Here is a 26,703-nt window from a genome sequence, read left to right as displayed (position 1 = left end):
AATTAAGTAACTTTATGTATGTAAGTGGAGTACCTTCCACATACCAGGCAATGTTCTAATAACATGGCAGAATATCTACTTCCCTGGAGCTTAAGACAGACAGTAAACCACTCAACAAACACTTTAAAAAGCATCACATAGGCCAGGTGCAGTGGCTCACACCTGTGATCCCAGCACTTTGGGAGGCCGAGGCAGGCAGATCACAAGGTCAGGAGATGAGAGACCATCCTGGCTAACACGGTGAAACCCTGTCTCTACTAAAAATACAAAAAATGAGCCAGGCGTGGTGGCATGCACCTGTAGTCCCAGCTACTTGAAAGGCTGAGGCAAGAGAATCGCTTGAACCCAGGAGGCGGAGGTTGCAGTGAGCTGAGATTGTGCCACTGCACTCCAGCCTAAGCGACAGAGCAAGACTCGGTCTCCAAAAAAAGAAAAGAAAAAAGCATTAGGTAGTAATTAGTGCTATAGAAAAAAAAAAAAGCAGGAAAAGAGAGGTGGGTAGTAGAAAATTTCAGAGAGCTGTCAGATTTATTATCCAGTGGTTAACAGAATCCACTCACAGGAGGTGGTAATGGAGTAGAAAAACAAAAGAGAGGCTGGGTATGGTAGCTCACACCTGTAAGCCCAGCGCTTTGGGAGGCCGAGGTGGGTGGATCACCTGAAGTCAGAGTTCAAGACGAGCCTGGCCAACATGGTGTATTTTACCTGTACTAAAAATACAAAAATTGGCTGGGCATGGTGGTGCATGCCTGTAATCCCAGCTACTTGGGAGGAGAATCACTTGAGCCTAGGAGATTGCAGTGAGCCAAGACTGCATCATTCTACTCCGGCCTTGGCAACAGAGCAAAAGCAAAACTCTGTCTCAAAAAAAAAAAAAGAGGCCAGGCGCGGTGGCTCACGCCTATAATCCCAGCACTTTGGGAGGCCAAGGTGGGTGGATCACAAGGTCAAGAGATCCAGACCATCCTGGTCAACATGGTGAAACCCCATCTCTACTAAAAATACAAAAATTAGCTGGGCATGATGGTGTGCACCTGTAGTCCCAGCTACTCAGGAGGCTGAGGCAGGAGAATTGCTTGAACCCAGAAGGTGGAAGTTGCGGTGAGCCGAGATCGCGCCATTGCACTCCAGCGTGGGTAACAAGAGCGAAACTCCGTCAGAAAGAAAGAAAGAAAGAAAGGAAAGAAAGAAAGAAAAAGGAAAGAAAGAAAAGAAAAGAAAAGAAAGAAAAAGAAAGAAAGAAAGAAAAAGAAAGAGAGAGAGAGAGAGAGAGAAAGAAAGAAAGAAAGAAAGAAAGAAAGAAAGAAAGAAAGAAAGAAAGAAAGAAAGAAAGAAGGAAAGAAAGAAAGAAAAAGAGGTAAGGGAGCCAACCACGGGAATACCTGGAGAAAGGCAATTCCAGGCAAAGAAATAGTAGGTGTCCAAAGACACCAGGCAGGAATGAGTTTGGAACATTCAAGGTCAAGCTGACTAGAATTGAGTAAATGACATAGAACTATTCTGAAGTGTTTAACCTCACCCTTTGTCAAAGTCAATACAAATTTATGCCACCAAGAACCTCAGGGTTTCTTTGTACCCTGGCATAGAATAACATACTACTTCCCTATGGAATAGTCTCCTCCAAAGGATTCATGAAAAAGCCAAAATGTTTCCCATCTTCTAATCACTCTAAGAGACACAAAGGAATACTTTTATCTTTAGAAGTCAGAATTAGAAATTAGAAAATCAGAATGAATACCAGCGCAGTATGTCATACATTTTGAAATACAATGCTATGCCCATGTGTCCAGCTGCGGAAAACCAGCATAAACCAGGAATAGGTAATCTGGGTTGCTATGGAGAAATTAGTTATCAACACACTGGCTAAAAATTACAGCTTTAATGTGCTTACCTTACAGTCACTGATGCTACTGTGCACCTGGCTGAATTCTCTGTTGAAAGTGTGGGTGAGAAGTTGCAGGCACTAAAGAAGAGAAAGAGAAGTGCAAACTGAACATAAAATGTCAACAGCCAGGAGCCTCTGGATAGCTGAACACGTGGAGGCTCCTGAAGGGCTGGGTTCCCAGAGAGGGCATGGAAGCTCCACATCTCCCCTCCCTATGTATTTGTCCATCTTCTGTCCATTGATCTCCTTTGTACTATCCTTTCTAATAAACCAGTAAATGTAAAACAAAACAAAAACAAAAACTCAATGACTAAATGAAGCCCTGGAGAAGACTTCAGCCAGATTCCCCTTCCTCCTCATCCCATATACCTCTGCTTTTTCTTTTCTTTTTTTTTTTTTTGAGATGGACTCTCATTCTGTCACCAGGCTGGACTATAGTGGTGTGATCTTGGCTCACTGCAACCTCCACCTCCAGAGTTCAAGGGATTCTCCTGCCTCAGCCTCCCAGTAGCTGGGACTACAGGTATGTACCACCACACCCAGACAATTTTTGCATTTTTAGCAGAGACGGAGTTTCACCATGTTGGCCAGGAAGGTCTCCATCTCTTGACTTTGTGATCCGCCCACTTCAGCCTCCCAAAGTGCTGGGATTATAGGTGTGAGCCATAGCACCCGGCCACCTTTGCCTTCTATAAAAAGCTTTTATCTGTCCAGGCATGGTGGTTCTCACCTGTAATCCTAGCACTTTGGGAGGCTGAGTTGGTTGGATTACCTGAGGCCAGGAGTTCAAGACCAGCCTGGCCAACATGGCAAAACCCTGTCTGTACTAAAAATACAAAAATTAGCTGGGCATGGTAGCACATGCCTGTAATTCCAACTACTTGGGAGGCTGAGGAAGGAGAATCGCTTGAACCTGGGAGGTGGCAGTTGCATCGCACCACTGTACTCCAGCCTGAGCGATGGGAGCAAGACTCCATCTCAAAAAAAAAAAAAAAAAAAAGCTTTTATCTTTTCTCAGTAGATTACCATAATAAAGAATTCTTTGGCTGGGCGCGGAGGCTCACTCCTGTAATCCCAGCACTTTGGGAGACTAAGGCAGGCGGATCACAGGGTCAGGAGTTCGAGATGGGCCTGACCAACATGGTGAAACCCTGTCTCTACTAAAAATACAAAAATTAGCTGGGCAAGGTGGCATTCACCTGTAATCCCAGCTATTCAGGCGGCTGAGGCAAGAGAATCACTTGAGCCCAGGAAGTGGCGGTTATGGTGACCCAAGATCAGGCCACTGCACTCCAGCCTGGGTGACAAAGCAAGACTGTCTAAAAAAAAAAATTCTTCCTTCTCTCCCTTCCTCAGCATATTTCTTCACCATCAACCCATTTTCTTTATTTCTGCCAGATAAATCTTTCTAAAACACAAATACCTGTTTAAAATATTTCTCCAAGGCCGGGCGCGGTGGCTCACGCCTATAATCCCAGCACTTTGGGAGGCCGAGACCGGTGGATCACAAGGTCAAGAGATTGAGACCATCCTGGTCAACAAGGTGAAACCCCGTCTCTACTAAAAATACAAAAATTAGCTGGGCATGGTGGTGCGTGCCTGTAGTCCCAGCTACTCGAGAGGCTGAGGCAGGAGAATTGCTTGAACCCAAAAGGCGGAGGTTGCGGTGAGCCGAGATTATGCCATTGCACTCCAGTCTGGGTAACAACAACAAAACTCCATCTCAAAAACAAATAATAATAAAATAAAATAAAATATTTCTCCGTTGCTCCCAATATCCACGCTAAACTCTGCAGTGCAGTATACTGGATTCTTCACTCCACACCTCCTTTTCCATTCCCGAAGACTAATCATTCAGGACACCACTGCCTCCCTCCTGTACATACGTCCAAAGTCAGGTCATCAGCCCCCCCGACTACAGAGGCTTCTCCTCTGATTCGCATAGCATTTGAAATACACACCTCTATTATATGCTTGTGACCTGCTATTCTGTAAGCCTTTATATTTTTTAATTTTTAAAATTTTTGTTATTTTACTTTTTGAGATGGAGTCTCACTCTGTTGCTCAGGCTGGAGTGCAGTGGAGCTATCTCAGCTCAACTGCAACCTCCACCTCCTGAGTTCACGCAATTCTCCTGCCTCAGTCTCCTGAGTATCTGGGAATAGAATACAGGTGCCTGCCACCACGCCCAGCTAATTTTTGTACTTTTAGCGTAGACGAGGATTCACCACGTTGGTCAGGCTGGTCTCAAACTCTAGATCTCAGGTAATCTGTCTGCCTCAGCCCCACAAAGTGCGGGGATCACAGGCATTAGCCACCACGGCAGGCCTAATTTTTACTGTTGTAGAGACAAGGTCTCACTATGTTAGACCAGGCTGGTCTTGAACTCCTGGGCTTAAGCAATTGCTTTGCTTCAGCTTCCCAAAGTGCTGGAATAACAGGCATGAGGCACTGTGCCTGACCCCTGTAAACTTGTCAAGGGTAGGAACTCTGTGTCTTACTTTTTATTTCTACATTCACAGTATTATCTCAGGCCTTAAAACAGAGGCTCTCAAACAAAGGTTTTGAAAATGAATAAACTGAGAGGCTAGTTTGTGAAGCCTGATGATGGGAAGATGCTCAGCAAAGACAAAGGGATTCACACCTTGGTAGCCAGCTCTTTCTCTCGGTCCACCAGGCTTTCAATGTCTGCTGAATCATAGCCACTGCTCTCACTGGGTGTGATGGCACTTTCAAAGGTGGTGGTTGAGATCTGAGAGGAGATGCTGGTGGAGGTGCTGAGGGTTCCACTGCTGAGGCTGGGGGATAACGAGTCGCTCAGGGATTTAGGAATGCTGTCACCAAGTCTCTCACGTAGCAGCAAGAAGTGGCGGGTTTTTTCCACCTGAGAAGATCAATTCTACTGTTTTAGCAAACACAAAGCTCGTTAAGATGTAAGGAGAGAAAAGTGAAAAGCTATGATCACACAGAGCAGCAGGGAGGAAGACTGATACTTTGGCAATCTTGTCCCACAGTTCTTGCATTTGAGCAACCCTGCCCCTGCATACCTCATGTAGGAGCTCCAGCTTCTCCAGCTCCCACTGGTGCTCAAGGATAAGGCTGTCTCCACGGGGCCGCCAGCCCGCTAAGTTCTCTTCTCCCCGCACATATGCCACTGATGTATCTAAGACTTTTCTTCTCCTTCTCTGCATGCCTAAGACAAGAGGAGACAAGTTTTTGTTTCAGAAAAAAATTCAATTCCAAGTTTAGGCCAAAACAAATTAATAATTCTTACACATGGCAAACTAAGGCAGTTTGTTCTCAAGATATATAAAATTTGTTTAAATACCGAAGGAATTCTCTGAACTTATTTGAAACACTGAGTTTGACATTCTTTGATAATTATGAAGAATGGAATGCAATTGAAGAAAATGATAGATATGTAACTCGATCAAGACAGATGCAGGTGAGCAAAAAGAAAAAGAAAAAGTTAGGTGAAAATGTAAAGATATTAAATAGTCTGTAATAGTCTACACATTATGGGGCCACACACAATGGCTCATGCCTGTAATCCCAGCACTTTGAAAGGCTGAGGCTGGCAGATCACCTGAGGTCAGGAGTTGGAGACCAGCCTGGCCAACATGGTGAAACCCCATCTCTACTAAAAATAAAAAATTAGCCAGGTGTGTTGTGGCAGGTGCCTGTAATTGCAGCTATTCGGGAGCCTGAGGCAGGAGAATTGCTTGAACCTGGGAGGTAGAGGTTGTAGTGAGCTAAGATGGCGTCACTGCACTCCAGCCTGGGTGACAGAGCGAGATTCCATCTCAAAAAAAAAAAAAACCAGTCTATACACTATGATTGCAAATACCTAGATGAAAGAAGTGGGGAAGGCCAGACATAGTAGGTCATGCTGTAATCTCAGCACTCTGGGAGGCCAAGCTGGAAGAACTACTTGAGCCCAGGAGTTCAAGACCAGTTTGGGCAATATAATGAGGCCCTGTCTCTACCAAAAATTAAAAAATTAGCCAGGTGGGCTGGACACGATGGCTCACACCTGTAATCCTAACACTTTGAGAGGCTGAAATGGGTGGATCACTAGGTCCAGTTCAAGACCAGCCTGGCCAAAAGAGTGAAACCCTGTCTCTACTAAAAATACAAAAAATTAGCCGGGCGTGGTGGCAGGCACTTATAATCCCAGCTACTTGGGAGGCTGAGGCTGGAGAATCACCTGAATATGCGAGGCAGAGGTGGCAGTGAGCCAAGATTGCGCCACTGCACTCCAGCCCGGGCAACAGTGCGGGACTCCATCTCAAAAAAAAAAAAAAAAAAAAATTAGCCAGGTGTAGTTGCATGTGGCTGTAGTTCCAGCTACTTAGGAGGCTGAGACAGGAAGATTGCCTGAGCCTAGAAGTCGGATGCTGCAGTTATATGATCACTCCATAGCACTCCAACCTGGGCAACAGTGAGATCCTGTACCTAAAAATAAAAATTTGAAAAAAGAAGGAAGGGAACACACACAAACACACACACACACACACACACACTCTCTCTTAGTGGTTCAGTGGCTGACAAATGACAGAGAGCTTTAGCCTCTATTATTTCCTGTTAATTATTTTTAGTATTATGTTGGTTTTACATATTAAATATATAAATTTATATTAATTTAAAGAATTTCTCAAGGAACTATCTGGATAGTATAATAATTAGCTGCTACTTGTATTCATAGTCAAAGTCTTCTTTACTTATCTAAGTTTTACCTGAGGGCCCTGACTTGTTTTCCATGTATATTCTCTAAAATGATTCAAACTCATATTAATCAAATGCTACTAGAAAATCTTAACTTTTGTTCATGTTTCAGTTTACAAACATAGAAATGCTAAGTGCTGCTTAAGTCCGCCTAGCTAGAGGAAGGAACAACAGCGGTTTAAAAACACATTAAAAACAATACAGAACAAATCTGACTTAGTAATTTGACCTTTTTTTTTTTTTTGAGACAGAGTCTAGCTCTGTCACCCAGGCTAGAGTGCAATAGTGGGGTCTCAGCTCACTGCAACCTCCGCCTCCCGGGTTCAAGCGATTCTCCTGCCTCAGCCTCCCGAGTAGCTGGGATTATAGGCGCCTGCCACCACATCCAGCTAAGTTTTTCTATTTTTAGTAGAAACGGGGTTTCACCATGTTGGCCAGGCTGATCTCAAACTCCCGACCTTGTGATCTGCCTGTCTTGGCCTCCCAAAGCGCTAGGATTATAGGCGTGAGCCACCACCTCCAATTCCTGGGTTCAAGCAATTCTCCTGCCTCAGACTCCTGAGAAGCTGGGATTACAGATGCGCACCAGCACGCCCAGCTAATTTTTCTATTTTTGGTAGAGAAGAGATTTTAAAACTGGTCTTGAACTCCTGACCTCAGGTGATCCACATGCTTCGGCCTTCCAAAGTGCTGAGACCACAGGTGTGAGCTACCATGCCTGGCCAATAATTTGACTTTCTAAAACATGGGAAATTCAAATTCCAGTCTGTTAACATCTGTGAAGTTATACTGCTGAGTCATCTTTGGGCTAAAGTGGGGAGAGAAATGGTTATGAAGTTTTCTAAATCAAATTCATATAAATTTTTTTTTTTTTTTTTTTTTTGAGATGGAGTCTTGGTCTGTTGTCCAGGCTGCACTGCAACCTCCACCTCCCTGGTTCGTGCAACTCTTCTGCGTCACCCTCCTGGGTAGCTGAGACTACAGGTGTGCCATGCCCGGCTAATTTATGTATTTTTAGTAGAAATGGGGTTTCACCATATTGGTCAGACTGGTTTGGACTCCTGACCTTGTGATCCACCAACCTCAATCTCCCAAAGTGCTGGTATTATAGGCGTGACCCACAGTGCCCAGCTAATTTTCGTATTTTTAATAGAGACGGGGTTTCATCGTTTTAGCCAGGATGGTCTCAATTTCCTGACCTCATGATCCACCCACCTTGATTGACCTCCCAAAGTTCTGGGATTACAGGTGTGGCTCACCATGCCCGGCCAAATTTTTTAACTCAAATTTTACTCATAGCCTAGTGATATTTTGATACAATTTTAATACAAATGCACATCATAAACCAAACACCATTGCAACTCTGAAAAAGCTAACTCCTAACACATCCCTGTTCAACTAAACTGGCTTGTAAAACACACATGGTTTCTAAAAGGTTTTATATCTATCCTACTTGGGTAGACTCTCCAGTTTTTAAATATAGTATACTTTATTTTTTATTTAGGTTTTAGGCTTTTTTTTTTTTTTTTAAGATAGAGTTTCACTTCCTGGGTTCAAGCAATTCTCCTGCCTTGGCCTCCCAAGTAGCTAATATTACAGGTACATGCCACCATGCCCAGCTAATTTTTGTATTTTTAATAGAGATAGGGTTTCACCATGTTGGCCAGGCTGGTCTCCAACTCCTGACCTCACTTGATCTGCCTGCCTTGGACTCTCAAAGTGCTGAGATTACAGATGTGTGCCACTGTGCCTGGCCTAAATACAGTATACTTTCAACATACACAAAGATAAATATAACATCCTCGATCCACAAGAGCTTACCTGGACTACCTGTGTCTGCCATTTTGCATAAGCTGAGTTCATAAATGCCAGTGACTCGATTCCTATTTGAAGAAAATACAACAATTGCTTAATCTCTTACAGCACAACAACAGGAAAATCTGAATTGCTACTTAAAATAGTATCTTCTCGCGGGGTGTGCTGGCTCACACCTATAATCCCAGCAGTTTGGGAGGCCGAGGCGGGTGGATCACGAGGTCAAGAGATCAAGACTATCCTAGTCAACATGGTGAAACCCCGTCTCTACTAAAAATACAAAAATTAGCTGGGCATGGTGGTGTGCACCTGTAGTCCCAGCTACTTGGGAGGCCGAGGCAGGAGAATTGCTTGAACCCAGGAGGCGGAGGTTGAGGTGAGCTGAGATCACGCCATTGCACTCCAGCCTGGGTAACAACGAAACTCCAACTCCAAAAAAAAAAAAATAGTGTCTTCTCTGCAGGGACTGCAACCCATCCTTAAATATAATTACAGACATTTCCTTTTTTCTTTATTTTTTTTTTCAGATGTAGTCTCATTCTGTTGCCTAGGCTGGAGTCCAGTGGCATGATCTTGGTTCACTGCTACCTCCGAGTCCCGGGTTCAAGTAATTCTCCTGCCTCACCTTCCTGAGTAGCTGGGATTACAGGCCCATGCCACCACACCTGGCTAATTTTTGTATTTTTAGTAGAGATGGGGTTTCACCATGTTGGTGAGGCTGGTCTCGAACTCCTGACCTTATGATCCACCTGCCTTCCAAAGTGCTGGGATTACAGGCATGAGCCACCATGCCTGGCCAATTATAGACATTTCTTATTTGTCACTGCTCTTTTCCCATTTTGAACTTAAGTGTTATACCTCTTCCTAGAGAAGCCTGCTTTTATCTCAATTTTATATATTTTTTAGAGATAGGGTTTCCCTGTGTCACACAGGCTGGAGTGCAGTGGTACAATCACAGCTCACTGCAGATTCAAACTCTTGGACTCAAGTGATCCTCCTGTCTCAGCTTCCTGAGTAGTTGGGACTTGAGGCATACATAACCATTCCCAGCTAATTTTTAAATTTTGTACAGACAGGGTCTCAATATGTTGCCCAGGTTGGTCTTGAATTCCTGGCCTCAAGTGATCCTTCCACCTTGGCATCAAAAAGTGCTGAGATGGCTGAACGCAGTGGCTCACGCCTGTAATCCCAGCACTTTGGGAGGCCGAGGCAGGTGGATCACGAGGTCAGGTATTTGAGACCAGCCTGGCCAACATAGTGAAACCCTGTCTCTACTAAAAATACAAAAAATTAGCCGGGCGTGGTAGCTCATGCCTGTAATCCCAGCACTTTGGGAGGCTGAGGCAGGTGGCTCACCTGAGGTCAGTAGTTCAAGACCAGCTTGGCCAACATGGTGAAAACCTGTTTCTACTAAAAATACAAAAATTGGCTGGGCGCGGTGGCTCACTCCTGTAATCCCAGCACTTTGGGAGGCCGAGGCGGGTGGATCAACAAGGTCAAGAATTAGAGACCATCCTGGTCAACATGGTGAAACCCCGTCTCTACTAAAAATACAAAAAATTAGCTGGGCATCATGGCAGGTGCCTGTAATCCCAGCTACTCAGGATGCTGAGGCAGGAGAATTGCCTGAACCCAGGAGGTGGAGGTTGTGGTGAGCCAAGATTGCGCCTTTGCACTCCAGCCTGGGTAACAAGAGCGAAACTTCATCTCAAAAAAAAAAAAATACAAAAATTAGCTGGGCATGGTGGCGTGCACCTGTAATCCCAGCTATTTGAGAGGCTGAGGCAGGGGAAATCGGTTGAGCCCAGGAGGCAAAGGTTGCACTTAGCCAAGATTGCATCATTGCACTCCAGCCTGGGCAACAAGAATGAAACTCCGTCTCAAAAAAAAAAAAAAACAAACAAAAAAATTAGCCAAGTACGGTGGCATGTGCCTTTAGTCCCAGCTACCCTGAAGGCTGAGGCAGGAGAATCACTTGAACCTGCGAGGTAGAGATTGTAGTAAACTGAGATTGTACCACGAGGTAGAGAATGTAGTAAACTGAGATTGTACCACTGAACTCTATCTGGGCAATAGAGGGAGACCCTGTCTCAAAAAAAAAAAAAAAAAAAAAGTGCTGAGATTACAGGCATAAGCCACCACACACCCTACCTCATCTCAATCTTTTAAACACTGTTATTTTAATAGGGTGAATAAAACTGAATGATAAAGTACAAAATTTAGAACTAAAAATTTATCTTTTCTTACTTTAAGAGAGAAGATATGAGGGAAACAATGACTAGAATGAAATGATAATCAACAACTTCTGGGGGCTGTGAATAGTAAGAGGTACAATACCTTTTTTTTTTTTTTAAGACGGAGTCTCACTCTGTTGCCCAGTCTGGAGTGCAGTGATGCAATCTCGGCTCACTGCAACCTTCACCTCCCAGGTTCAAATTCTCTGCCTCAGCCTCCTGAGTAGCTGGGATTACAGGCACATGCCACTATGTTCGGCTACTTTATATATATATATATATATATTTTTTTTTTTTTGAGACGGAGTTTCACTCGTTACCCAGGCTGGAGTGCAATGGAGCGATCTCCGCTCACTGCAACCTCCGCCTCCTGAGTACCTGGGATTACAGGTATGCGCCACCATGCCCAGATAATTTTTTGCATTTTTAGTAGAGACGAGGTTTCACCATGTTGACCAGGATGGTCTCGATCTCTTGACCTCGTGATCTACCCACCTCGGCCTCCCAAAGTGCTGTGATTATAGGCTTGAGCCACCACACCCGGCTAATTTTTATATTTTTAGTAGAGACGGGGTTTCACCATCTTGGCCAGGTTGGTCTTGAACTCCTGACCTTGTGATCCACCCACCTCAGCCTCCCAAGTGCTGGGATTACAGGCGTGAGCTACTGTGACCAGGTTTTTTTTTTTGAGACGGAGTTTCACTCTTTTTGCCCAGACTGGAGTGCAATGATGCAATCTCGGCTCACTGCAACCTCTACCTCTGGGGTTCAAGCAATTCTCCTGCCTCAGCCTCCTGCTTACAGGTGCATGCCACCACCCCCAGCTAATTTTCTATTTTTAGTAGAGAAGGGGTTTCATCATGTTGGCCAGGCTGGTCTCAAACTCCTGACGTCAGGTGATCCACCTGCCTTGGCCTCCCAAAGTGCTGGGATTACAGGTGTGAGCCACTGCGCCTAGCTGGGGGTATAATACCTTCTTTTGTATTAGTAATACTTATTTTATTTTTTGTCGTAAGTCCATTTTCTATTGCTATAACAACTTATTTTATTTTTTAAGCTGGGTTGCGATACACAGCTACTCACTGTATCTTTCTTTCTGTTTTTCTTTTTTTCCTTCCTTCCTTCATTCATTTTGAGACAGGGTCTCACTGTGTCACCCAGCCTCCTGAGTAGCTGGGACTACAGGCATGCACCACCACATCTGCCTAATTTTTTAATTTTCTGTAGAGATGGGGTCTCACTATGTTGCCCAGGCTGGTCTCAAACTCCTAGGCTCAAGCAATCCTCCATCCTCGGACTCCCAACGTGCTGGGATTACTGACATGAGCCACTGTGCTTGGCCTTCACTATATTATTCTTGAGACAGTTTGCATGCCTTAAATATGCATAACAAGCTGGGTATGGTGGCTCATGCCTGTAATGCCAGCACTTTGGGAGGCTGAAGTGGGTGGATCATCTGAGGTTGGGAGTTTGAGACCAGCCTGACCAACATAGATAAATCCCATCTCTACTAAAAATACAAAATTAGCTGGGCATGGTGGCACATGCCTGTAATCCCAGCTACTTGGGAGGCTTAGGCAGGAGAATCGTTTTAAACTGGGAGGTGGAGGTTGCGGTGAGCCAAGATCACACCATTGCACTCCAGACTGGGCAACAAGAGCAAAACTGCATCTCAAAAAAAAAAAAAAAAAAAAAAAGCATAACAAATCTTAAAAAGAAGCAAATTTCAATGGTAATGTTAGAAATGATGATATTTAAAAGGATAGTCTTTGTAAAATTGTTTGAGATATTCACAATATAATATTCCCTCCTTCCTTCATAATTCATCCATCCATTAACATTTTATTAAATGTCAGCATGCAAATCAGTACATTCCAGGTGTCAGTTACAAAAATGGTTTATAAACTGTAAACTGTGAGACAGTAAGCTGAGAATACTTAAGGACTGATGATTCTGTTGTACTGAAGAAACAAACTGGAAGCTAACTTGTGTCAAAAACTTACGAGTCTGGTGACTTTGAGTAGCCACTGCCAAAGAGGCTACGCAGAGAGCGGGGTGGTGAGATCTTGGCATCTCGGGAGTAGAAGACCATGCATACATCCTTGGTGATGACAGCTGGCTGGATACAATGATCCAGCTGAAAGCAGACAGGGTAGGTGCTGATGAAGGGCAGGCAAAGTACTGTGACCAGAGGCTATACACAAACATTTAAAAAGCTAGTCCCAGTTGTGGGAACTGATGGATTTCAGCTCCACCAATTATTTCGACAGCCACCTAGTAGATAATATGTGCAAGAGTAGGTAGTACTCCTTACAGATGCATTTATTTTTATCTGAGGTAAGTGTTGTTTCCGTTGTTTGATAGGTGAGACAAAGAGAGTTTCTCCAAGGACATATAGGAAATAAGTGGCAGCAGGCCAGGCGCGGTGGCTCAAGCCTGTAATCCCAGCACTTTGGGAGGCCGAGGCGGGCGGATCACGAGGTCAGGAGATCGAGACCATCATGGTCAACCTGGTGAAACCCCGTCTCTACTAAAAATACAAAAAAAATTAGCTGGGCACGGTGGCGCGTGCCTGTGGTCCCAGCTACTCGGGAAGCTGAGGGAAGAGAATTGCCTGAACCCAGGAGGCGGAGGGTGCAATGAGCCGGGATTGCGCCATTGCACTCCAGCCTGGGTAACAAGAGCGAAACTCCGTCTCAAAAAAAAAAAAAAAAGTGGCAGCACAGGGATTTGAACTCAAACAGGCTGGCTCCTGGGCCTGGGCCACTCTGTCCATAACTACAAAAACAAGAGGTGAAATTTTCTTAAAAATCACACATTCTTCAAAGAATGGTGATTAAGCTACTTACGATGAAGTTGGAATGACAGTCATGTAGTTTTTTGAGTAAACAGAACCCAGGAATAGAATCTAATACAATCAGAAGAGTCAGCAAAGTATAATAAAATAAAAAACTTAAGGATGTGGAGGAAGAAAGAGGACAAACAAGTGGAATCTTTGCTGAGCACTTCCTGCTATAACCTGCACACCGTTCAGGGCTGGCTGTTCTCATCAACTGAAGTTCCAATCTCCTCACCTCTAGGTAGGCCGACAAGGTCATGTAGATCTTTTCTCCATAGGGAGTCACTCGGTTCAGAAGAAGGGAGTTATGTAGAGAGCTGTCCCACACAGCCTCAAAGCGGTAGAAGGTCCTAAAGTCAGAAAGATAAGAGGGAATCATCCAAAAGAAGCTAAAGTCACCTCAGCCCAGGTACTGCCACTGTCAATCAGTACCAACTGACACTTTCAATTTATCAAACTCTAATAACAGAAAGGAACTCTTATTTCTTAGGAGGAAAAGATAGATCCCCATCATCTTGCCCCCAACCTCACCCATGATTAAGGAACACTTAGTTGTGCCTTTTTTGTTTTTGAGACGGAATTGTGCTTTGTTGCCTACGCTGGAGTGCAGTGGCGTGATCTTGGATCACTGCAACCTCTGCTTCCCAGATTCAAGTGATTCTCCTGCCTCAGCCTTCCAAGCATCTGGGATTACAGGCACACACCACACCTGACTAATTTTTGCATTTTTAGTAGAGACAGGGTTTCAGCATGTTGCCCAGACTGGTCTTTAACTCCTGACCTCAGGTAATCCGCCCACCTCAATCTCCCAAAGCGTTGGGATTACAGGTATGAGAGCCACTGGACCTGGCCAGTTGTGCTTTTTTAAATTTTGTTTTGACAAGCCTGCCTCTGCCTACAAACATAAAAATAGTAAGGTCAACCAAAGGGATTAAGATGAAATAGATAAGTGAGTGTGGACAGAAACTGAAACAGGAAAGAAAGACTAAGTATGCTCCCTTGTTGGTTAATGATGAGACCAGGAAGTGAATGCTCAGTAATTTGTCAGCTTCAATCTTCACATCACAAGAGGGCTAACCATCAATCAATCCAGTGCTGCTGGGCTTCAGAAATGTCACAAATTTACCTGAGGGGATTAATGGTAGAAACTGGGTAGAAGAATTTAAGTATAGAGATCCTTATTTTATTTATTTATTTTTGAGATGGAGTTTCACTCTGTCACCCAGGCTGGAGTGCGGTGGCGCAATCTCGGCTCACTGCAACCTCCGCCTCCTGGGTTCAAGCCATTCTCCTGCCTCAGCCTCCCGAGTAGCTGGGATTATAGGCACACCACTACACCCAACTATTTTTTGTATTTTTAGCATAGATGGGGCTTCGTCATGTTGGCCAGGTTGGTCTTGAACTCCTGACCTCAAGAGATCCACCCGCCTTGACCTCCCAAAGTGCTTAGATTATAGGTGTGAACCACCACCTAGGACAGCCTTACTTGAAATAAAAGAACAAGTTTTTTTCTTTTGAGACAGAGTTTTGCTCTTGTTGCCCAGGCTGGAGTGCAATGGCGCAATCTTGGCTCACTGCAACCTCTGCCTCCCAGGTACAAGTGATTCACTTGTGTCAACCTTCTGAGTAGCTGGGATTACAGACAGGTGTCACCACTGCCCCCCGCACCCCCTGGCTAATTTTGTGTTTTTAGTAGAGACAGGCTTTCTCCATGTTGGTCAGGCTGGTCTCGAACTCCCGACCTCAGGTGATCTGCCTACCTTGGCCTTCCAAAGTGTTAGGATTATAGACGTGAGCCCCGATGCCCAGCAATGTTTTTTTTTTTTTTTTTTTTGAGATGGAGTGTTGCTCTGTCACTCAGGCTGAAGTGCAGTGGCATGATCTCAGCTCACTGCAACCTCCGCCTGCTGTTCCAGCAATTCTCCTGCCTCAGCCTCCCAAGTAGCTGGGACTATAAGTGTGTACCACCATGCCTGGCTAATTTTTTGTATTTTTAGAAGAGAGGGTTTCACCACGTTGGCCAGGCTAGTCTCAAACTCCTGACCTCATGATCTGCCCGCCTCAGCCTCCCAAAGTACTGGGATTACAGCCATAAGCCACTGCACCAGGTCCAAAAGGTTATTCTTAACTGATGTTTCAGTAAAAGAGAATACATTTTTAACACTAGAGCCAGCCAAATACCTTTTGTTAGCCTTTTTTTTTTTTAAGCCATTTGAAAAATCAGTCTTGTTGGGGGTAAGGGAGGGATAGCATTAGGAGAAATACCTAATGTAGATGATGGGGTGACAGATACAGCAAACTGCCACAGCACATGTATACCTATGTAACAAACCTGCATGTTCTGCACATGTACCCCAGACTTAAAGTATAAAAAGAAAAAAAAAGAATACGATAAAAGAGAAAAATCAATCTTATATTTCTATAACAAATGGAAACTTAATGTAATAGATACCCATAATCTGGTTTTTTTTTTTGGTTGTTGCTCTAATACTGTTTTTTTCTGCTGGTAAAACACTATAAACTCTAATTGACATGAATTCTTCCAGTTCAGCAAGTCTAATCTGAAATACTGCACTTAGTTTAAAAGCAGCATTACAGATTGATTCCAGATTCTACCCTATGTTTCCCTTCTCAGACCCCTATGATAAGTAGAAGGGAAGATGCCTTGTCTGTCCCGACACCACTCATTCTCTGCAGATAAAACACAGCTCACCTGATTCACCTAGAAGAGTCTGTGCACACTCTTTTCTGGCCAATACATTCCTTCTTAGTCCTTTTCAAATGGTGACCTCACTAGAGCTGCCTTTTCTAGACTTCCTATGGTAAGTAGCTGGCATATCCTCCCTCTTAACACATCCCCATGTTTCTTCCTCCAGAAACGATCAACAGAGAGAACAATTTATTTTTGAAACTGAACCCCATGACCACACCGCATCTTCCAAGTGCCAGCGTATGAGGTCTGATCATCTAATGTTGTGGCTGCTTCTAGAGCTAAGTCTTCTTCAAGTACTTAATACTCTCAAATGTCTAGCCTTTGAGACAGTGAGTGTGGGTCAAGAAAATTCTCTACAAAGACAGAAGATATAAAACAACTAAGAAGACAAAGACAAAGCTACCAAGTGACCCAAACAGCAACAGAAATGATGGACAATGAAGGCCTTTCTAGAGGTATATTCTAATATTGGGTGACAATAACCACTACTTCAGCAGAAGCCACTTGAGAAGTGATTCTATCACCATGAGATCTGCTTTTTTTTTTTTTTTTGAGACAGAGTTTCACTCTTGTTGTACAGGATGGTGTACAGTGGTGCAATTTAGGCTCACTGCAACCTCCGCCTCACAGGCTCAAGCAATTCTGTCTCAGTCTCCTGAGATCTGCTCTTTTATTGCATCCCTGTTTTTATCAAGGTACCTAGAATGGATGGGGCTTATTTGTTCCATTTCAGACGCTGGATACATCTGTGCTAAAGTGAAATAAACCCCTCTTCTTAGAGGGCATTTATGACTTTTGTGATATATGACAGAAATTTCTATCACTGCTGCCTTCACTAAGTTCCAAACCATAACGTGGCATCTCCCAAGATCACTGCTGAGGTTTCATGACGCTGATTCTTTCGACTGAGGCAGATGTTTTGAACTTGTCTAAAAAAGCCTCTTCACATTTCTGGTTTCAGACCAAGCTTTCACTTAATGTAAAGAGGAAATTTCACTGGCAGAAACCTGGTTAACAAAAAGGAAATTTTCACTCCACTAAAGTCTTCCTGTATTGGGGAAAAAAGTTTTTCTTTCTTTTCTTTTGTCAAAAAAAAAAAAGTTCCCTTTTCTTGCTTTGTACTTGCTGCAGCAAGTTCTGTTGGAATATCCACCAAAGGTGGCAATTTATTTTTAAACATTATTTAATTAATTAATTTATTTGAAATGAAGTCTTGCTCTTGTTGCCCAGTGGCACGATCTTGGCTCACTGCAACCTCTGCCTCTCAAGTTCAAGTGATTCTCCTGCCTCAGACTCCCAAGTAGCTGGGATTACAGGCGTCCACCACCAAGCCCGGCTAATTTTTGTATTTTTAGTAGAGATGGGCTTTCACCATGTTGGCCAGGCTGGTCTTGAACTCCTTACTGCAGGTGATCTGCCCGCCTTGGCCTTCCAAAGTGCTGAGATTACAGGTGTGAGCCACTGTGCCTGGCTTTTTAAATTTAATTTTTTTTTGAGACAGTTTCACTCTTATTGCCCAGGATGGAGTACAATGGCACGATCTCAGCTGACCACAACCTCCACCTCCTGGGTTCAAGCGACTCTCCTAACTCAGCCTCCCAAGTAGCTGGGATTACAGGCATGCATCACCATGCCTGGCTAATTTTTTTGTATTTTTAACAGAGACAAGGTTTCTTCATGTTGGTCAGGCTGGTCTCAAACTCCCAACCTCAGGTGATGCACCCACCTCGGTCTCCCAAAGTGCTAGGATTACAGGCATGACCCACTGCGCCTGGCTTTAAATTTAAGTTTTAGAGACAGGATCTTGCTCTGTTGCTCAGACTGGAGTGCACTGGTACAATTACAGCTCACTGCAGCCTCTAACTCCTAGGCTCAAGTGATCTTCCCACCTCAGCCTCTGGAGTAGCTGGGAATATAGGTACAAGCCATTACACCTGGCTAAATTTTTTTTTTCTGTAGAGACAAGTTCTACATTGCCCAGACAGGTCTTGAACTCTTGGGCTCAAGTAATCTTCTTACCCTGGCCTCCCAAAGTGCTAGTATTATAGGTGTGAGCCACTGCACCCAGCCAGTGGCAATTCTTGAGAAATGGTTGTAAGAAATACAACCAAGACTGGGGAGAAATGTCAACTTAATCAATCTGGCAATAGAATTTAGGATTATAAACAGGGCTGAATCCCAAGACATATTTTCCTGTATGCCTCCTAAGGTGGTGAAAAGTAATTCCAAATGGATTTCTCAAGATGTTCTGAACAGCAGCAGCATCAGAGGAAAAACAGGTTTCAAGGTGACTACTTTGCAGGATATATTCCTTTGAATTTATTATTATTTGAGATGAAATCTCACTCTGTCACCAGGCTGGACTGCAGTGGCATGATCGTGGCTCACTGCAACCTCCACCTCCCAGGTTCATGATTATCCTGCCTCAGCCTCCCGACTAGCTGGGACTATAGGTGTACCCCACCATACCCAGATAATTTTTGTATTTTTAGTAAAGATGGGGTTTCACCATGTTGGCCAGGATGGTCTCCATCTCTTGACCTCGTGATCCGCCTGCCCTGACCTCCCAAAGTGGTGGGATTACAGGTGTGAGTCATGGCACCTGGCCTGAATTTATTATTTATGAACAATTAAAAGCCAACTTCTGGTCACTCATGGTAGCTCACACCTGTAATCCCAGCACTTTGGGAGATCAAAGTGGGAAGATCACTTGAGGTGAGGAGTTTGAGGCCAGCTTGGGCAATACAGCGAGACCCCATTCAAAAAAAAAAAAAAATCAAATCAGCTGGGCATGGTGGCATGTGCCTGCCATCCCAGCTATTTAGGAGGCTGACATGGGAGGACTGCTTGAGCCTAGGAATTCAAGGTTGCAGTGAGCTATGATCATTCTACTGCACTTTATTTTATTTATTTATTTACTTTTGAGACAGAATCTCACTCTGTTTCCCAGGCTGGAGTGCCATGGCATGATCTCAGCTCACTGCAACCTCTGCCTCCTGGGTTCAGATGATTCTCCTGCTTTAGCCTCCCGAGCAGCTGGGACTACAGGTGTGCCACAACACCCAGCTAAGTTTTGTATTTTTAATAGAGACGGGTTTCACCATGTTGACCAGGATGGTCTTGATCTCTTGACCTCGTGATCTGCCCACCTTGGTCTCCCAGTGTTGGGATTACAGGCATGAGCCACTGCGTCCAGCCGCACATATATATATATATAATATATATATAATATACAAATATAGTATTTATATATATAATATACAAATATAATATATATATATATATATATATATATATATATTTAAACCATCTGCAGGTATAGCTACTACACTCTAGCCTGGGCAACACAGCAAGACCCCGTCTCAAGAAAACAAAACCGAAACCAACTTCTTACATTATGGTCACATCTGATGAACCCTCTTGAGTTCATTAGGAGAATCTCTGAAATGTAAACTGAATGGAGTCCAGATTAAGGTATAAAATCATTACATCAGTAACATCAGTCAAATATATAAATGTTTATGCATTTTTAACATTTTAGGTTATATTCCTATGTATCACTTCCTTCAATTTTCTTCCCTAAATGAGAAACAGATTAAAACAAACAAACAAACAAACTTCCTTTAATACCAAACCAGGACTTTTTCTGTTCCAAAAGAAGAAAATAAACAGAAAAAACAAGCAGTCCTGACAGGACAAAGATAAATGTTAAAAATAATATATAAAATATTTCTTACAGATGCAACTATCCAAATAGCCAAATTTGTCTCTATTACTGCACGGGACAAAACAGAGCAGAAAGCGAACCATTTTGCAAAGGCTGCAACAGACTTTATAAAGCAATAAACCTGTCAAGCTTTTGGCAGAGAGCAAAGAGGGGAACAGAAACAAAACCTGAGATTCTGTATGAAATGAAGGGAGAAATATTCTACTTTGTAATGTAGAAGAGGAAAATTTGAAATGACATAAGAATAAAACTGACAAGTTTCATAAATGGAGAAAATAATTTCAAACCTGAAAAATCACTGAAGAAGCTATGTGCTTCTTAGGGTATAGAACAGGATCTACTCTATCCTAGGTACAGTACGTTTACATGGGGAGGGAACCACAACATTAAAACAGCCATCAAAGCAACATAAGACATAAAGCATTCTGATAAACTAGAACCTTTATGTGCAAAAAAGCAAACTGAAAATACCTAGGAATATCCTTATCAAGAAAGAGCCTGCAAAAACATAGAAAAGGCTTTTGTTAGTGCAGCAAAACAAAACAAAACAAATAGACTGAATCAGAAAAAAAATATATTAAAAAAAGACAAATTTGCTGATAAGCAAAGTGAATTCAAGTGGACAGACAATTAACAGAGAATTCCATGGAACACAATTTGATAGAGGACTTACAATGACATGGGTCCCTCTCCTGAGACTTTCAACTAAGGAAAATGCTGGACATAGATGGGAAAGTGGAGATCACCACCATCAATACCCCTTTTGGTAGTGACTTGGTATTGAGAATAATATGAAGTTGCTGGGGAATTAAGGGAAAACCAAGTCAATTCCTTAACATAAATGTAGGGCTGGCAAGAAAAGGAATAATGGTCCCTTGTCAATTATGTTCCACTATCAATATATTTTAAAAGCCCTCTAAGAAACACACATTATATACCCAAACTGGAAGTAAGTTCAATTTTAAACACTAAACCTTAGACAAACAGAACGAAAGTTCTCTTAACCAAACTCCATTTTGCCACTTAATGGTCATATTAACCTATGTTCTACATATCCCTAAAATATACAGATTGTTGCCTGGTTCTCCTTGAACATTCTAAACTACAAAGATGTCTCATATGTCCAGACACTTCACTCCAAAGAGTTAAGCTGCATGCTTATCAAATGTCAGCAGTATCTGGTCCCAAATCTGTTGTACTTATTATTGTCTAACTTCATTAAACATTAGGCAAATCAATGAAATAAGAAAACATAAATAATTTTTGTTTCTGTGAAAACTAAGTTGAATGTTTTCAAAAGGTCTGATGATGAGTTGTTTAGAAATAGTTAAGGTTGGGTGAGATAAATGTAAAAAAGGAAAATGATAAAATGTTAATAAATGATACAAAGTTTAAAGGATTTTGAACTTAGATTTTCTTCATAGGTTTCTAATTCTTTTTTTTTTTTAATATTCCGACAGCACAGGATCAACATAGGTTTCTAATTGTTGCTCCTTCAAACTAAAGTCATAGATGATGAATTATGGATGTGGTTTTGCAAGGGAGACAATCAGAATTCCAGTAAATGAACTTATAATTAAAGAAAAGTCCACTAGGCATGGTGGCGCGTGCCTGTAGTCCCAGCTACTTGGGAGGCTGAGGTGGGAGGATCACTTGAGTGCAGGAGTTCTGGGCTGTAGCACGCTATGCCAATCGGGTGTCCACACTAAGTTCAGCATCAATATGGTGACCTCCCAGGAGTGGGGGACCACCAGGTGGCCTAAGGAAGGGTAAACCAGTCCAGGTCGGAAATGCAGCAGGTCAAAACTCCTGTGCTGATCAGTAGCGGGATCTCGCTTGTAAATAGCCACTGGACTCCAGCCTGGGCAATATAGCGAGACATCGTCTCTTGAAAAAAAAAGGAAAGGCCATGGCCTTCCAGCAAAAGCTTAATAAATTAATGTAGATTTGTATAGTTTAAATTAGAACAGAAATTTTTTGTTTTTTTAGACAGAGTTTCACTCTTGTTGCCCAGGTTGGAGTCAATGGCACAATCTCCACTCACTGCAACTTACACCCCCTGGGTTCAAGCGATTCTCCTGCCTCAGCCTCCTGAGTAGCTGGGATTACAGGCGTGCGCCCACGTGTCTGGCTAATTTTGTATTTTTAGTAGAGATGGGGTTTCACCATGTTGGCCAGGCTGGTCTCGAACTCCTGACCTCAGGTGATCCACCCGCCTTGGCCTCCCAAAGTGCTGGCATTACAAGCATGAGCCACCTCGCTCGTCCAGCCTAGAACAGAGATGTTTAAGGTGTATATCTTTTTATTATTCTTGACTTCAGCCTTTTTTGATTAACTCACTCTCACAAGATAAGGTGCTTCTAACAAAACCAAATTCATTTCTTGTAGCACCTGACCTGTTTTGGGGCATGAATTAAAGGAATTCTCAAAGTTACTCTAATGGAGGCAAACTTAGAATAACCAGTATTTCGACCAAAGCCCATCTTTCCCTGTATATTTTACTAAGTACCTTAGAGAAATCTACAATACATTTTTCATAGCTATTGGCAGAAGACAGAAAGCTATGCAGAATTACTGCTGACTTCAGGGAAATAGTATTGTTCATGATTCTGCCCACAGAAAGTCAAAGCACCCCTCTTTATTTCTGCCACTCCCCCTCTCCAGACATACATGCCCTCTCACTCTTTCCCTCTTTCTCCACAGCCCCTGCCAGTAAACAGAGGTTTGTTATTTTCCTCTTTCCTATGGTAAACTGTAATACAAGAAAACAACAGAAAGAAATTAATCCTGGCCCAAACCTTTCATTCCATGTCTGCCTACCTATTGTCTTATTCTTACCCTTCCTCCTCTCAACATGGATGTAAACCAGTTTTTCAGGAGCAGACTGAGGCACAGTGAAGTTCTGTGGTGTCAAGGCATTGTGCTCAGCCCACATTAGAAGAGGCAGCTGCTCCTGTTTCCCAGTCTCTAGGATATAACTAGGATATAGAGATGGAGTCTCTGAGACAATGAGAACTCCTTTGCTGGGTGAGGTAAGAGGACCCCAACTGGTTTAGTTCTAATCTTAAAAGGGAAAAGTAGAATGGCTACGTACTTTATGAATTGTCTGTTATCCCCTGACTATAAAAAAGAATTGTAAGTGAAACATTTAAAATGAAAGACAAAGTAAAATCTATTATGTATGGCAGCCAGTTGTGGTCACAAGAGTTCATATTATTTATCACTTTTGTGCATAAATGAAAATCGAATACTAAGAATAATTGAGCCTATACTAGCAGCAGCAAAGACTAAGCACAAGAGGCTTCATTTTTATCTTGGCGGGCACATTTCCATGATACTTAGGCGTAAGAGAAAGCTTTCTCTCCACAGAAACTATTTCACAGGAAAACATTTAATCTTGGCAATAATTAATTTGTACTTTTAAATCCTTGGAAACTATATTGAGTTTTCATTCTCCAATTTTTTTTTTTTGTTTGCTTTTTGTTTTGAGATGGAGTCTCACTCTTGTTACCCAGGCTGGAGTGCAATGGCGCAATCTTGGCTCACCACAACCTTCGCCTCCTGGGTTCAAGCAATTCTCCTGCCTCAGCCTCCCGAGTAGCTGGGACTACAGGCACGTGCCACCATGCCCAGCTAATTTTTGTATTTTTAGTAGAGACGGTGTTTCACCTTGTTGACCAGGATGGTCTCGATCTCTTGACCTCGTGATCCACCCGTCTCAGCCTCCCAAAGTGCTGGGATTATAGGCGTGAGCCACCACGCTCGGCCCATTTCCAATTTTCATGTATTACTTGTTACATCTATTCATACTTCACATGGGACAGATCACTTCCATTCTTTAAGAGTAACTGATCACATACAAATATCTCCAATTCTTTCTTTCTTTCTTTTTGGAGAGCACAGCAGGCAGGTGAAGAAATAGATTTCTGAAGAAATAGATTTTCTTCTCTGAACTGGGAGTCATTAATGAATAAGGAACCTAATGGTGTACCAATTAACCTCCACAAGGGTGGACTCTTCACACTCCTCTGGGTGTCCCACCTGCTAGAGTTGTGGGAAGACTTCAGGTACTTGGCAGAAATAATATTTAGAGAGAGAATGGCATCAACTGCAGCTTCATCCACCTCAGGCTTATTTCTAATACGACCTAAAAGAAAGGATAAAGAAAACAGAGCATGGACACATTTAAAAACAAAACATGAATTTATTAAGCCAAAAAGAGACGTTTAAATCTATGTGTAAGTTCAGGAGCTGGAAGGGTCACTTGGCTACCGGTAGAGTCCTCCATGGTCTGTCTCCATTACTTCCCACATTAAGTTAACTATGAAACCACGTCAATTCTTCATTCAAAGAGTTTCTCATATTCATCTCAACTTTCATTTATAGTATCACTCCCCTGCTCACAAAGGCCACCTCCTCTCTGATCTGGAATCTGCAATAGCCATTTATCTGTCTCCCTGCTATTCATACCTCTCCTGTTCCAATCCATTCTACTCTCACCTAATAGCAACTTCTTAAGCCACTGACTGACTGCCCTTTTTTTTGAAACAGGGTCTTGGTCTGTCACTCAGGCTGAAGTGCAGTGGTGCAATCACAGCTTATCAAAGCCTTGAATTTCTGAGTTCTAGTAATCCTCCCATCTAAGTCACCTGAGTAACTGGGACTTTAGGCCTGCAGTACCATGTCTAGCTTTTTTTTTTTTTTTTTTTTTTTTTTTTTTTTTGTAGAGACGCGGCCCCACTATGTTGCTCAGGCTGGTCTTGAACTCCTGGGCTCAAGCAATCCTCCCACCTTGGCCTCCCAAAGTGCTGGGATTACAGGCATGAGCTGCCACACCTGGCCAACCTGACTTTATTGCTTAAAACTTTTCAGGGTTTTGTTTTGTTTTGTTTTTTTTGAGACGGAGTTTCACTCTTTTTACCCAGTTGCTGGAGTGCAATGGCGCGATCTCGGCTCACCACAACCTCCGTCTCCTGGGTTCAAGCAATTCTCCTGCCTCAGCCTCCCGAGTAGCTGGGACTAGAGGCATGCGCCACCATGCCCAGCTAATTTTTGTATTTTTAGTAGAGACAGGGTTTCACCTTGTTGACCAGGATGGTCTCTGTCTCTTGATCTTGTGATCCACCCGTCTCTGCCTCCCAAAGTGCTGGGATTATAGGCGTAAGCCACCGTGCCTGGCCAAAACTTCTCAGGCTTAAGCAATCCACCAGCCTCAGCCTCCTGAGTAGTTGGGACTACAGGCACACGCCACTACACCCTTTCTTGGTCAAAATCCTACATTCTGTTTTCAAATTAACACTAGGGGATACAGCATTGCATAGAGGTTAAGGACTTGGCCTCCAGTGAGGCTTTGGGCTTAAGGCTCAACCTCTCTGAGCCTCAGTTCCCTCATATGTCAAGTGAGAATAACAATTCCTTCCACATATGGTTGTTATGAGGATTAAATAAACTAGTATTTTTGAAGCATTCAGAAAAGCACCTGGCATATGGTAAATACTACATCAGAGTTTGTTAACAAAACAAACTAAAAATAAATCATACGGTTCCTCAGAGAAGCCATAGTAACTGCTGCCTCTGTATCCTCCCTCTCCTCTGGTCAGAAAGTATCTCTTTTGTTTTGGTATTAGTGTTCCATACAAACATTACTTTTGTCAAATGACATTCAGTGCTTTGTAAATACAGTTAAAAAAAAAACTAAATTAAAAAAAAAAAATAGGCCGGGCACAGGGGCTCACCCCTGTAATTCCAGCACTTTGGGAGGCTGGTGGATCACTTGAGGTCAGGAGTTTGAGACCAGCCTGACTAACATGGAGGAACCCCAACTCTATTAAAAATATAAAATTATCCAGGCGTGGTGGCACATGCCTGTAATCCCAGCTACTCGGGAGGCTGAGGCAGGAGAATCGCTTGAACCCAGGAGGCCGAGGTTGCAGTGAGCCAAGATCGCACTATTGTACTCCAGCCTGGGAAACAAGAGCAAAACCCCGTCTCAAAAAAAAAAAAAAAGAAAGAAAGAAAAAAGGCCAGGCGTGGTGGCTCTCACCTGTAATCCCAGCACTTTGGGAGGCTGAGGTGGACAGATCAACAGGTCAGGAGCTCAAGACCAGGCTAGCCAACATGGTGAAATCCCATGTCTGCTAAAAGTACAAAAATTAGCTGGGTATGGTGGTGGATGCCTGTAATCCCAGCTACTCAAGAGGCTGAGGGAGAGAACTGCTAGAACCCGAGTGGCTAAGGGAGGTTGCAGTGAGCCAATATCGTGCCAGTGCACTCCAGCCTGGGTGACAGAGCAAGACTCCATCTCAAAAAAAAAAAAAATTAATTATAAAAAAATTTTGAAAACTACTACCACTGTTGCCCCAGACAAGAGAGAACATAATCTCCCTTCCAGGGATGATGATTCTTTTTTTGTTTGACAGGGGCTCACTCTGTCACCCAGGCTGCTGGAGTGCAATGGCATGATCATGGCTTGCTGCTGCCTCGACTTCTCAGGTTTAAGCAATCCTCTAGCCTCAGCCTCCTGAGCAGCTAGGACTATAGGCACACACCACTATACGCAGCTTATTTTTTCAGATACACAGTTTCGCCATATTGTCCAGGCTAGTCTTGAACTCCTGAATGTAAGTGATCCGCCTGCCTTGGCCTCCCAAAGTGCTGGGATTATAGGTGTGAGCCACTGTGCCTGGCCCCAAGGTTCTTAATCTGGTCCACAGAGACACAAGCACTCTGGACAGAATTCAGAGGGACCTTGAGCTTGGATGGGGA

General features: G+C 43.2%; 1 protein-coding gene across 46 annotated transcripts in view; it reads right to left on the bottom strand.

The window, feature by feature from the left end:
• The window catches only part of KIF1B (kinesin family member 1B), a 182,199-nt gene that overhangs the window by 11,576 nt on the left and 143,920 nt on the right, over nucleotides 1-26,703 (bottom strand). For 22 of the 46 annotated variants that reach the window (XM_035307673.3, XM_054258754.2, XM_078330353.1 and 19 more), the window contains 7 exons: nucleotides 23,980-24,085; nucleotides 13,734-13,848; nucleotides 12,663-12,796; nucleotides 8,432-8,493; nucleotides 4,933-5,078; nucleotides 4,530-4,769; nucleotides 1,892-1,963 (listed from right to left, as the gene is read on the bottom strand). In XM_035307673.3, coding sequence (XP_035163564.1) covers nucleotides 1,892-1,963; nucleotides 4,530-4,769; nucleotides 4,933-5,078; nucleotides 8,432-8,493; nucleotides 12,663-12,796; nucleotides 13,734-13,848; nucleotides 23,980-24,085 — 875 coding nt within the window. Of the gene's footprint in view, nucleotides 1-1,891; nucleotides 1,964-4,529; nucleotides 4,770-4,932; nucleotides 5,079-8,431; nucleotides 8,494-12,662; nucleotides 12,797-13,733; nucleotides 13,849-20,409; nucleotides 20,437-23,937; nucleotides 24,086-26,703 lie in introns of all 46 variants that reach the window. The other 24 variants (XM_035307669.3, XM_035307672.3, XM_035307688.3 and 21 more) reach the window with 2 other exon arrangements.

Source organism: Callithrix jacchus, chromosome 7, assembly GCF_049354715.1.
Source record: "Callithrix jacchus isolate 240 chromosome 7, calJac240_pri, whole genome shotgun sequence".
Classification (NCBI taxonomy): domain Eukaryota; kingdom Metazoa; phylum Chordata; class Mammalia; order Primates; family Cebidae; genus Callithrix; species Callithrix jacchus.
The sequence above is the reverse complement of the archived record's forward strand: the minus strand, read 5'-3'. Positions and strand labels throughout refer to the sequence as shown.